The sequence below is a fragment of the Narcine bancroftii genome, chromosome 14 (genome assembly GCF_036971445.1).
Source record: "Narcine bancroftii isolate sNarBan1 chromosome 14, sNarBan1.hap1, whole genome shotgun sequence".
Classification (NCBI taxonomy): domain Eukaryota; kingdom Metazoa; phylum Chordata; class Chondrichthyes; order Torpediniformes; family Narcinidae; genus Narcine; species Narcine bancroftii.
Genome location: NC_091482.1, coordinates 23,351,406 through 23,365,535, shown reverse-complemented (window position 1 = coordinate 23,365,535; position 14,130 = coordinate 23,351,406). Strand labels below are relative to the sequence as shown.

Here is a 14,130-nt window from a genome sequence, read left to right as displayed (position 1 = left end):
TCAGACCCTTTCTAACTGCCGCGTAACTGGGGCGCTAACTGGCTAAATTGCCATTATTTGAAAGGACCTCTTGTCTCGTCTCGTTCCAGGTTCCAACGTCCTGTCAAGTTTTCCACCTGTGTGATTATCTACCCTGCCCTAATATGCGTTCCACCTGGGTCGTGTTATCATCCCCTCCACTTAAGCTGTGTGCTCTCTTCCCTCTTTGCCAGTTCGTCTTAGCCCTTTGTTGCAAACGTTCCAGCATTCTTCTCCAGTGTTAGCCTCCTCGTGAATGTTTTTTGCATGGTGTTTTGACCCTGCTTTGCCCCGCTGATTTGTTTGTCTTTCCCGATTGACCACCTGTGATTCCGATTCAAGATTCTGATAATCGCCTGACTGAACTGTCTCTGAGTCGTGCGTTTGGGTCTATTCTCAGTGAGCCTAATTCCTTGACAGCTTCTGTGAGGAGTCCTGTAACAAACGATAGGAGGATTACTGAATTGATCCTTTCCAACTGTGCTCTCTATTTTAGAGTCTCTGCCACATCTTTATTTCACTTTTACAACAATATACAGACAATATTGATACAAGCAAATTACTGACGGAGCAAGTTGGAAACCTGTGTCAGTTTGCTGACATTTTATATTGTTGAATGCAGTGTTCCTCTCCCTTTTCATCAATGTCCCTCAATGGTCCATTTTACTCTGGCCAACTCTTTCCCTCTCAACTTCACTGCTCCCCTCACTTATTCCCCCTTTGAATGTTCTGCGCACCAGTCCTAACCTCACTATCACTCACAGTCGAGTGGGCTGTTGTGTTCTGGTGCACTGGCTTCTACCTTATTGAAACCAGCTCTCAGACACCCCCTCCTACCAAAGAACATCAAGCCACTGTCTCAAACCTCATCACTTCCAGTCATCTCCCTCCCATGGCCGCCAAACCTACAACCGGTTCTACCCCTTACCCAAGGTCCGCACACCTAATTTTTTGTCCTAGTAGACCAATTGATTCTGCATGCTCCTGCCCTACTGAACTAGTATAATCTAAATTCGACCATTTTTTTCCCCCTGGTCCAGTCCCTCCCTACCTACATCCGCCATACTTCACATGATCTCCATGCCTTCAACAATTTCCAATTCACTGAACTCAAGCACCTCATTTTCAGTATGGACGTCCAATCTCCAAACACATCCATCCCCCAAGTGGAAGGTCTCAAAGCCATTCATTTCATTTTCAACAACAGATGCAACCAGTCCCCCTCCACCACCACCCTCCTTGCAGAAGTTTTTCCCACCCTCAATAACTTCTCCTTTGACTCATCTCACTTTCTGCAAATCAAGGGGATAGCCACGGGTACTTGCATGGGCCCCAGTTATGCATGACATTTTTGTTGGCTACATGGAGCAATCCATGCTAAAAGCCTACACAGGTAAGTCCTCTCAACCCTTCGCCCGTAACATTGATGACTACATTGGTGCTGCCTCTTGCACCCAGGATGAGCTCATCAACTTTATCCGCTTTGCTGCAAACTTTCACCCCGACGTCAGATTCACTTGGTCCATCTCTAGTGACATTTTCCCCTTTCTTAGTCTATTTCTATTGATAATTTCTACAAACCCACCAACTCCCACAATTACCTTGACTACACCTCTACACACCCAGTCCCCTGTAAGGATTCCATTCCTTTGTCTTAGTTCCTCTATCTCTGTCGTTCCAAGGATGAGGTCATCCATGCCAGATCATATGAGATGTTTTACTTCTTCAACAAACATGTCTGCTTCTCTACCACCATTAACTCGGGCTTTACCTGCATCTCCTCCATTCCGAGATCCCCTCTTCCCTAGATGCAACAAGCATATTGTCCATCCTCACTTACCACCCCACCAGTCTTTGGATCCTCCACAATTTCTGTCACCTACTACATGAACCCACCACCAGATACTTTTTGCTCTCTCCACCTTCCACAGGCACCGTTTCCTCCGTGACTCCTTCATCCCTCTATCCCTTCCCACTATTCACCCCCCTTGGTACTTACTACCCCTGTGACTCCACCCTCACCATCAGTCAGGGCCCCAAACACTCCTTCCAAGTGAAGCACCACTTCACTTGTGTCTCTGTGGGAGTCATCATCCGGTGCTCTTGCTAGGGGCTTATCTACAACAGTGGCGGGGATCTCAGCGGCCAATTCTGCACCCCACTCTCATGCTGACATGTCTTTCTGTGGCCTCGTGGACTGACAAACCAAGGCCTCCCGTAAAATGGAGAAGCAACACCTAATATTCTGACTGGGGTAACATCGATCTCGGGTTTCAGTTTGGCACTCCCCTGTCTTCCTCATCTCTCTGTTTCCTTTCGCACTCCATCCACTTCCCATTCCATTCAAAGAACTATCCCCCCCTCCCTTATCACCTCATCTTTTTTCTCTTGTGCCCTCCCACTCATATCCTCTTGCCTGTGGGCCTGTGATCCATTTAATTTAGGCACCTGCTTACATTTTGCTCACACATTGATGAAGGGCTCAGGCCCAAAATTTTATCCTTGCTGAGTTTATGTAAGCTCTAATAAGAGGCCGACTGCATCCAAAAATGGTGTTCTCCCTTTTGAAATAATGCGAATTTAACAAGATATAATTGATGACAACATTGAAAGCAGATTTAACAAAGTTAGATCAAAGCCAACCTAACAAAATTTAACTCCAATTCCAAATCACCCTGTGTTCCACAGTTTAATATTTCCATTCAATACACTTTATGGCATTTGTAGTCAATGGACCTTAGAACGAATAAGTAGTGTCAAATGTGAAAGCAATTTACCATATAATGGGATCATGCACAATGACCAAAAACAGATCAACTTTCTAAAGGTTGAGTGTCAGTGCGAAATCCCAAATGATAATGGTTGGCGAGAGGTAATAGCAGTACTTATTTCGTTAAGTTCCACTTATCAATAGTTTGCTTTGACCAAAGCACTTTACAGGTGTGCACCAATCAATTTTAATCACAGAGAATTATTAACTTATTGTATAGATATTTCCCAACATGTTTCCTATTTGATTATATATAACATTCAATCAAAATAAGATTTTATTTTAAAATCTGAAAATAAAAATAAAACAAAAGCCTAGCCCGAAGGTATAATCCGGTTTCAGTGTGTGTTAACCACTCAAAAACGTTGGAGGCCGAAGGTTGTTATTGTGCCCAAGTCCATCAAATATTGCTCTGAGGATTTTGGTCTCTTCTGGTAGTAAGAAATCCAGTTTCCTTTGGATTGCGTCAGCTATTAGGTTGCTGGTTTCAAGACATTTTTAATTGTCCACTTTTGTCCTGTGCATTGCTGTAAAACCAGCTTCATCCCAAAATCAGCTTTTTTGTTATTTTCCACCTCTAAGCAGCGTCCGGTTTCCAGGTTAAGGATTGACCCATTCTGAGGAAACATGAGATGATCTCCATCACGAACTTTCACAGTTACCAGGAAATTGGAAACTTTTAACTCAAAAGGGGTATTTTCAACCAATCAAGAGGTTTTACCTTCACTGAAAAAAAAATTATGAATTTCTCATTCTTTCTTCTTTGCAGAAACTCTGAAGAAACTCAGCAGGTCATCTATAGGAAGTCAATGGTAACCAACGTTTCGGGCCTGAGCCCTTCATCAAGGTTGGCAAAGGGCTCAGGCCCAAAATGCATCCAGCGCTCCCGTTGTAGTCTCCTCTACGTCGCAGAGACTGGGCGCAGACTGGGAGATTGCTACTGTCCATCGTAATTAACGTGGACCTCCCAGTGGTCACCCATTTCAATTCCCGGCCCATTCCCTTGCTGACATGTCTGTCCACGATCCCATGTGCTGCCAGACTGAGAAAACCTAATCTTCCGACTGGGCCCCCTCCAAGTGGATGGCATTAACATCGACTTCTCTGGCTTTTGTTAAACTCCTCCCACCCCACCCCTTCACTGCCTCCTTTCCTGTAGCTCTGCCCCTCTCTCTTCTTTTATCCCTGTCTACTTTTCCCTCTGTCTCTTTCACCCCAGCTCTGCATTCACAGAGCCAACCCCCTCGCCCCTCCATCAGTTCTCACCTTTCGTCTCTCTTGGCCTCTTCTCCATATTCAATTATCACCTTCTGTCTGTTGGTCTGTACTCAACCCCCTACCATTTCTTTATTCAGACACTGCCTGCTTTTTTCATGCCTTGAAGATGGGCATAAGGCTGAAATATTGGTAATACATCTCTACCTCCGATGGACACTGGATCACTTTCTTTTGCATGACATGCTGAGTTACTCCAGTCCTTTTGTGTATTTCACTGCAATTGCAACATCTACAGACTTTCCTGTTAAACTTTCTTTTCCAGTTCCCCAAGACTGTAAATTAAGCTCGATTGCGAGCTCTTTATATCACCTGAGTCTCACACACACTGTAGGTTGAGGCAGGCAGATGTTTTTAGACATCAGCCTTGTGCAGGTGTCTAGGAGACCGGACTTTCAATAGCATTGTCAACATTGACTGAAATTTCAGTGCTTCATTCACTTGAGAAAGTTGATCCACAATAAATGGCAAAGTAGAATAGTTAATTTTCTGCAGGTGAAGGAATGGGAATATTGGCTGAATTAAACCTGACTCCTTCCTCCTCAAAGCATCTGGAGGCAAAAAAATCACTGGCGTTCGCTATTCCTTATTATTTCATTCTCTTCCTTTTGAATAAAGTTGCTTTGGCAAGAAATTGTTGAACAGTATTTTATGGCAAATTGTTGCCACAATCAAGTTTTGGAGAATTTAGTGATAAACTTAATTGATTTTAATAACTAAAGCAAAGCCGTCCTTGATATTATTGGGTAACTAACTTCTGCACATAAAGGAGCAGGTCAGGGTTAGAGAAAACTCTTCCTCACTTCTTCCTGTGAGACCGAACTCATAGATCAGGTCCTGCTGGCTTAATATTCTCCAGCAATCTTCACGTTGAAGTTCTTTTTTTTTTTGCCATTTCACACTCCATGTGACAGCTCAAAATGGGGACAACATGACATGAGATGTAGAGGCAGAATTTGAGGCTTATCGAGTCTGCCCTGCCTGATGTAATTTTTTCCTCTCAATCCCATTCTCCTGCCTTTCCCCTGCAACCTTTGACACGGGTCAAGAACGTATATCCAAATGACCTGGCTTCCATCACTATCTATGGCAATAAATTCCACAGATTCACCACCATCTGGCTGAAGAAATTTCTTATCTCTGTTCTGAAGGGATGTCCTTTTATTCTGTGGCCATGCCCGCTGGTCCTAGACTCTCCCACTACTGGAAACATCTCCATGTCCACTTGATCCAGTCCTGTCAATATTCAGAATGTTTCAATGAGGGACCCCCCCCCCCCTTTGAACCTTCTAAGCATCAGTAAGTACAAGCCCAGAGCCGTCAAACACTCCTCACACATGAACCCTCTCATCCCCGGGATCATTCTCGTCTGGACCCTCACCAATGCCAGCTCAACCTTCTTTAGATAAGGGGCCCAAAATGGCTCACAATACTCCAAATGTAATCTGACTTCAGCATTAAATTCTTCCTTTTATATTATAGTCCTTTGGAAATTAAAGCTATTATAGTGTTTGCCTTCCTTACAACTGGAGTTGGATTAGGCATTCAGTGACATCTATTTTTATGGACGGCAGCCATTATGAACAATTTAGATTGGTTCACAAGTCAAGGAAACCAAGCTTAATACCTTGGCAATCTGTATCATGATAATACAAATGAACTTCCTTCAATATGCCTGCCTAGATGGGGTAGGAGAAAATAACTGCGGACACTAGAAATGCTGTGAACAATAAAATTACTATGGGAATGTTTCTTTCAAGTTCGATTAATGCTATGGCAGACCAATTCTTCTGACTTCTGTAGACAGATGATCCCACCTCTCTGGTGAAGGCAGAACAATTCACTGGAGCCAGAGTGGACTCTTATCAACTATTTCATGGGGGAGCTTGGAGCAGACAAGTGGTAGTGGGGAGGTTCGCCGTTTGGGATCAATGAGGGAGTAACGTGCAGCATTTTCAGCAGGTTTCATTTCAATCACTAACCTGTACAAAACGCCAAGACTTCAGGTAAACATTTTTCACTCTCTCACAATCTAGAAGCTGAGGATATCGACTTTTCTTGTTGTCCACCAGACATTTTGTATCAGGCAGCTGAGCAACAGACCCCAGGGATCCAAGGTGTATATATTTTTCTTTTGTATACCTGGCCAGCTGAAAAGGAGAAACATGCCAAAGATGCTTATTGCAGTTGTACTTCAATATTGTGATTGTTATTAGCAATACACCATGAATTTTTCTGTGGCCTATTAAATATATACCAGTTATGGGAAGATCAATCCCTTTCACTTCCATTTCTTCCATTGCTCTGCAAAATATCCTCTCGCCGGTGCCCATCCATTTCCTTTAATTCGTTTCCATCGCCTTGACATGGAGTGAATTTTAGATCCTAGCTGTTCTTTTGCCTAAATTTTGAAACTGGCATCTTTGAAGAATCTACTTTAAGAAACAGCTTCTCTCTAAATGAACTGTATATGTTCCGAGCAGTTCTGCTCTTGGCTAAGGAGACAAACCCTTCAGGCGGTACCCTGCCTAAATGACTAGTGGCACTCACATCCACAGTGATGAAGTGTTTTGAGAGGCTGCTGTGGAAGCCCCTCATGGATCATTTCCAATTTGGGTTCCACAGCAACAGGTCTCGAGCAGGTACCACCTTGCTGCCAAATTCTGCCTGGCACACAGGTAAAGGGATCTCAGGGTTGTATGTGCTATCATGTATGCACTCTGTCTATAAATCTGAATTTTCAACTTTGAACACCAACTTCTGTAATCAATTCTTACAGCTGAAATTCCTTATTCCAGGAAGCAATTATGAAAAAAAAAATTCTGCGCCTTCTCTTGGACAAAAGGAAGCGTAACGTCTTTTTTTATATGTAATTACAACACAATTTCAAATAAATACATGAAATATCAATCTCACCAAAGATCAATAAGGCCACTATTGATCTGAACAAGAAGATAGTTTTATAGGTACAGCTCAGACCATGAACCCGTACAGGCCAATTACACCCAGGTGACCTAATTAACCTTCTAACGCCAAACATATTTGGAACATGAGAGGTAACCTGAGCCCCTGGAGGAAATCTATATGGTCACAGAAAGAATGTACAAAATCCTTACTGATAATGCTGGATTTCAACTGGGGCCACTGGGTTGCAATGGCATTGCACAAACTGTAACACTAACCATGCCACCCTAGTGCTCCACAAGGCCAGCAGGCAAGGGTACTGCTGCACAGAAGAATAGACTTTGCTCCATCCATTGATTACGGTCTGATGACCTTCACACATGGTCTGAGGATGGTTGAATAAAAAGGTGTTGACCTGTGCGTAGATATTCACTGCAGAAATCTGGTGTTACTGATATCTCATAGATACCATAGAAAACTACAACACAGAAAACAAGCCATTCAGCCCTTCTCATCTGTGCCGAAACATCACTCCTCTAATCCCACTGAATTGCACCCTCCAGACCACTCCCACCATGTATCCATCCAATTTATTCTTAAAACATAAGAGTGAGACCACATTTACCATGTCAGATGGCAGCTCGTTTCAAACTCCCACCACTCTCTGAGTGAAGAAATTCCCCCTAATGTTCCTCCTAAACCTTTCACCTTTCACCCAAAAGTCATGTCCTCTCGCACTCTAAGTGGAAAGAGCCTACTCACATTTACTCTGTCTATTCCCCTCATAATTTTGTAAACCTCTATCAAATCTTCCCTCATTCTTCTTTGCTCTAAGGAATAAAGTCCTCACCTGTTTAATCTTTTCCTGTAACTTAACTCCTTGAAGACCCGGCAACATCCTCGTAAATCTTCTCTGCACTCTTTCAATCTTACTGATATCCTTTCTATAGATTAGCGACCAGAACTGTGCACAATATTCCAAATTTAGCCTCACCAAATCATGTCTTATACAACCTCAATAATAACATCCTAACTCTTATACTCAATATTTTTATATAGGAAGGGCAAGTTTCCAAAAGCTTTCTTTACAACCCTGTCTACATGTGACACCACTTTCAGGGAATTATGTATCTATATTACTAGATCCCTTTGTTCCTCCACAGTGCCCTACCATATACTATGTATGTCCTACCTTGGTTACTCTTTCCAAAATGCAACATCTCACACTTGTCTGCATTAAATTCCATCTCCCATTTTCTGGCCTATTTTTCCAGTTGGTCCCTGCGACAAAGGGCCATGGATCTGGAAATGAGATCTCAACACAATTTCTTAAAAATGGGAGAAGAGAGAGAAAAATTCTCTTCAAGTCTCAGATTTCCAGTTTATAAGATTAAAATACCAACAAAGGTTAGAGTAGCGGTTAGCTCAATGGTGTTACAGCACCAGCGAACAGGGTTCAAATCTAGAGCTGTCCTGTAAGGAGTTCTCCCCTATCTCTGCAAGGGTTTCCTCCGGGTGCTCTGGTTTCTTCCCTCCATTGAAAAACTTACCAGAGGTTGTAGATCAACTGGGTGTAATTGGGCAGCGCGAACTCATAGGCTGGAAGGAACTGTTGCCAAGATGTATGTCTAAATTTAAACATTTAAATTTAAGAATCAAATATTGTAGGCCCTTAATCAGTTTGCTCATCCATGATGAAAAGGTATGGGAATATACATAGTTCCCGGCCACCTGCTATGCACCAGTGAGAAGGGTCGACAGCAGGCGAGTCTCTCACCTGTCCTCCTCCTGGCACCCAAGGCACCGATTCCTCTTTTATTTGCTGACACCTATAAACGTGCATTGTTGCAGCAGGTTTTTTTAAAAATTTTTTTTATTTTTCACACCATAAATCACATTAGCCATGATATACACTATTTCTTTTTCACACATATACAGTGACTTTTTCTCCCGCCCCCCTCCCTCCTCCCAAGCCACCACCCCATCCCCACCCTCTCATCCATTTTAGGTATACAATCTAGGTTGCATTAAGCCAGTCAGACAATGTTGTCATTCAACAAAAATACACCAGAAATTCTACTGAGTCCATTCTTTTCTTTCCTTCTCCTTCCATCAACTTAGGTAATGTTTGTCCCCGGTAGGTTTTCGCTATTGTATTTAATGTAAGGCTCCCATACTTGTTCGAATATTTCAATATTATTTCTTAACCTATATATTATTTTTTCTAATGGAATACATTTATTCATTTAAATTTAGTAGTTTCTTCCTTTTAATTTGGTTATGTATTCCATTAATATTTAAAGTCATATAGTTCAGCGTAGCCATTTTATATTTTGTTTATCTTCTCTTTCCGTTTTTCCATCATTACCTTTCCTCCTTTTCCATTTCTGTTTTCTTATTTTCAACTCTTTATAAGACAACATTCCTGCAACATCCAACATTTTCCTTATTCTCCTATTTCTATCTTCTTTATCCCCAATCTCCCCTTCCCCTCCTGAGTTGTCCTTTATCCCTTGTCGGACAACCACATCTCCCCTCTCCATTTGGATTTGCGAATCCACTCGCAAGCGTCAACTGATTTTGCAGTGACCGCTATTTCCCCCCACCCCGCCTCCCCCAGAAAAGATTTCACTTTTCATATGTCACAAAGGTCACTCTTTTAATTCCCTCCTTATTCTCTCTATTCCATTACCTTCCCTTATTAATTCTTGTCTATACTATCTATATTTTCCTCTAAGTACAGATACATTCACGTATGCACATTGTCTCTATTCACTCTTATACCTCTTTACCCGCATACATATCAATCGTGATCATTTTTACTCTCATTACCCGTCTTCATCCCTCAGTCTATTTTTGTCTTTACCCACATACATATCAATCGTGATCATTTTTACTCTCATTACCCGTCTTCATCCCTCAGTCTATTTTTGTAATTGTTCTGCAAATTTTCGTGCTTCTTCTGGATCCGAGAATAGTCTGTTTTGTTGTCCTGGAATAAATATTTTCAATACCGCTGGATGCTTTAGTATAAATTTATACCCTTTCTTCCATAAAATCACCTTTGCTGTATTGAACTCTTTTCTCTTCTTTAGGAGTTCAAAACATATATCTGGATAAATGAAGATTTTTTGCCCTTTATACTCCAGTGGTTTGTTGCCCTCTCTTACTTTTTCCATTGTCTTCTCCAGTACCTTTTCTCTTGTAGTATATCTTAGGAAACCCTCTGGGATCAGTTGAAGGCTACCATACTGCAATCCACTGAAGAGGTACTGGGCTTCTCCTCCAGGAAAAACAAGGACTGGTTTGACGAAAACAGCCAGGAAATCCAGGAGCTGCTGGCAAAGAAGCGAGCTGCCCACCAGGCTCACCTTACAAAGCCGTCCTGTCCAGAGAAGAAACAAGCCTTCCGTCGCGCATGCAGCCATCTTCAGCGCAAACTCCGGGAGATCCAAAATGAGTGGTGGACTAGCCTCGCCAAACGAACACAGCTCAGCGCGGACATTGGCGACTTCAGGGGTTTCTACGAGGCTCTAAAGGCTGTGTATGGCCCCTCACCCCAAGTCCAAAGCCCGCTGCGCAGCTCAGACGGCAAAGTCCTCCTCAGCGACAAGATCTCCATCCTCAACCGATGGTCAGAACACTTCCAATCTCTTTTCAGTACCAACCGCTCAGTCCAAGATTCCGCCCTGCTCCAGCTCCCTCAACAGCCCCTAAGGCTAGAGCTGGATGAGGTTCCCACCCTGGATGAGACATATAAGGCAATCGAACAACTGAAAAGTGGCAAAGCAGCAGGTATGGATGGAATCCCCCCAGAAGTCTGGAAGGCTGGCGGCAAAACTCTGCATGCCAAACTGCATGAGTTTTTCAAGCTTTGTTGGGACCAAGGTAAACTGCCTCAGGATCTTCGTGATGCCACCATCATCACCCTGTACAAAAACAAAGGCGAGAAATCAGACTGCTCAAACTACAGGGGAATCACGTTGCTCTCCATTGCAGGCAAAATCTTCGCTAGGATTCTACTAAATAGAATAATACCTAGTGTCGCTGAGAATATTCTCCCAGAATCACAGTGCGGCTTTCGCGCAAACAGAGGAACCACTGACATGGTCTTTGCCCTCAGACAGCTCCAAGAAAAGTGCAGAGAACAAAACAAAGGACTCTACATCACCTTTGTTGACCTCACCAAAGCCTTCGACACCGTGAGCAGGAAAGGGCTTTGGCAAATACTAGAGCGCATCGGATGTCCCCCAAAGTTCCTCAACATGATTATCCAACTGCACGAAAACCAACAAGGTCGGGTCAGATACAGCAATGAGCTCTCTGAACCCTTCTCCATTAACAATGGCGTGAAGCAAGGCTGTGTTCTCGCACCAACCCTCTTTTCAATCTTCTTCAGCATGATGCTGAACCAAGCCATGAAAGACCCCAACAATGAAGACGCTGTTTACATCCGGTACCGCACGGATGGCAGTCTCTTCAATCTGAGGCGCCTGCAAGCTCACACCAAGACACAAGAGAAACTTGTCCGTGAACTACTCTTTGCAGATGATGCCGCTTTAGTTGCCCATTCAGAGCCAGCTCTTCAGCGCTTGACGTCCTGCTTTGCGGAAACTGCCAAAATGTTTGGCCTGGAAGTCAGCCTGAAGAAAACTGAGGTCCTCCATCAGCCAGCTCCCCACCATGACTACCAGCCCCCCCACATCTCCATCGGGCACACAAAACTCAAAACGGTCAACCAGTTTACCTATCTCGGCTGCACCATTTCATCAGATGCAAGGATCGACAATGAGATAGACAACAGACTCGCCAAGGCAAATAGCGCCTTTGGAAGACTACACAAAAGAGTCTGGAAAAACAACCAACTGAAAAACCTCACAAAGATAAGCGTATACAGAGCCGTTGTCATACCCACACTCCTGTTCGGCTCCGAATCATGGGTCCTCTACCGGCACCACCTACGGCTCCTAGAACGCTTCCACCAGCGTTGTCTCCGCTCCATCCTCAACATCCATTGGAGCGCTCACACCCCTAACGTCGAGGTACTCGAGATGGCAGAGGTCGACAGCATCGAGTCCACGCTGCTGAAGATACAGCTGCGCTGGATGGGTCACGTCTCCAGAATGGAGGACCATCGCCTTCCCAAGATCGTATTATATGGCGAGCTCTCCACTGGCCACCGTGACAGAGGTGCACCAAAGAAAAGGTACAAGGACTGCCTAAAGAAATCTCTTGGTGCCTGCCACATTGACCACCGCCAGTGGGCTGATAACGCCTCAAACCGTGCATCTTGGCGCCTCACAGTTTGGCGGGCAGCAGCCTCCTTTGAAGAAGACCGCAGAGCCCACCTCACTGACAAAAGGCAAAGGAGGAAAAACCCAACACCCAACCCCAACCAACCAATTTTCCCTTGCAACCGCTGCAATCGTGTCTGCCTGTCCCGCATCGGACTGGTCAGCCACAAACGAGCCTGCAGCTGACGTGGACTTTTTTACCCCCTCCATAAATCTTCGTCCGCGAAGCCAAGCCAAAGAAAAAAATATCTTAGGAATTTTACTACAATAGATCTTGGTTTTTGTTGTGGTTGTGGTTTAGAGGCCAATATTCTATGTGCCCTTTCTATTTCCATTTCTTGCTGTAGTTCTGGACATCCTAGGGTCTTAGGGATCCACTCTTTTATAAACTCCCTCATATTCTTGCCTTCTTCATCTTCCTTAAGGCCCACTATCTTTATGTTATTTCTTCTGTTATAATTTTCCATTGTATCTATTTTTTGAGCTAGTAGTTCTTGTGTCTCTTTAGTTTTTTTATTAGATTCCTCCAATTTCTTTTTTAAGTCTTCTACCTCCATTTCTGCTGCTACTGCCCGCTCTTCCATCTTGTCCATTTTCTTTCCCATTTCTGTTAAGGTCATATCTATTTTATTCATTTTCTCTTCTGTGTTGTTTATTCTTTTTCTTAAATCATTAAATTCCTGTGTTTGCAATTCTTTAAATGACTCCATGTATCCTTTAATAAGAGAAAGTACCTCCTTTATCTTGCCTTTCTTTTCTTCTTCTATTTCACTGTACTCTTCCTCTTCCTCCTCTTCTTCCTCTGGGTTGGCCATCTGTTGTTTCTTTGTTGCCCTTTCCTCCTCTTCTTTCTTGTTTCTATTGTCTTCTGTGGTCTCTTCTTGCTGCAGGTGTTCTGCAGCTGTCGTTGCCGGCTGTGGAGATTGACTCCCCAGCTGGTCCCCCCTCCCGTCGGTGTGTTTTTTTTCATGCGCATCGCGCATGCGCGAGGAGTCGCGCATGCGTGGTTGCGCACTTTTACTCGGCTCAGCGAGCCATTTTTGTAGTCCATTATTTACCGACCTGAGGGAGCGGGTTTCTCTCTCCGCAGCGGGCCTCTTCGAACAGGTAAGGCCTTCACCTTTTTCCTCCGTTGTCTTCTCTTCCTCTCTTCTTACCGTTGCTTTCGATTTTTCTTTTTTTGTCGCCATCTTCTTTCCACCTTTATACTCACTTTTCTGTAACTTTTATTTCTGTGCCTTTGTGTTTTCCTTTGTTTTTCCCGACTTTTCTGGAGAGGGCTGGAGTTCACTGTCCGGCCACTACTCCATCACGTGACTCCTTTGTTGCAGCAGGTTGATGCCTCCTGCATGTTTGTTGTTGACCAATAAGTCATTGCTTAATGTTTCTCTGACGACCTCTCTCTCTATATATATGCATCAATTAAGTACATTTTCAATGGTTTCGGCAAGCATCAGGGCCTCAGCAACAACACACTGGTGTGCAGGTGGGCGAGGTCCCTTGAAACAGGCTTGAAGTTTTGCATTTATTTGCTTTATTGTGCCACTTCATTCTGACACCTTCCTGCTCTTTTCCTACTCCTTGAAGAAGGGCTCAGGCCCAAAAGGTTGGGTAATATATCTTTACTCCTATGGACGCTGCGAGTTCCTCCGGCATTTCTGTGGGTTTTTACAACAATCACAGTGCCTGCAGACTTTTGTGTTTCACTCTGGATGTCAGAGACATCCAGCCCAATGCGAGACGGGTAGAGCTTCCACATAATTATTCTTGGTCTTGAGAGGTAAAACCAAACTCTTAAAGGGACAGTGGAATACCACATTGTGAAAAGGAAACCAGAGCTTTTGCACACTGAGCTCTGCTGCCACCAAA

At 43.8% G+C, this 14,130-nt stretch overlaps 1 protein-coding gene across 1 annotated transcript in view; it reads right to left on the bottom strand.

Annotated features, from left to right (window-relative positions):
- Nucleotides 1-525: 525 nt before the first annotated feature.
- galnt17 (polypeptide N-acetylgalactosaminyltransferase 17) overlaps nt 526-14,130 on the bottom strand; it is a 309,637-nt gene continuing 296,032 nt past the window's right edge. The window contains exons 10-11 of the mRNA XM_069912162.1: nt 6,046-6,213; nt 526-3,405 (exon numbers count right to left, since the gene is read on the bottom strand). Of these exons, the coding sequence (XP_069768263.1) occupies nt 3,262-3,405; nt 6,046-6,213 (312 nt within the window). The 3' untranslated portion in view covers nt 526-3,261. The remainder of the gene's footprint in view (nt 3,406-6,045; nt 6,214-14,130) is intronic.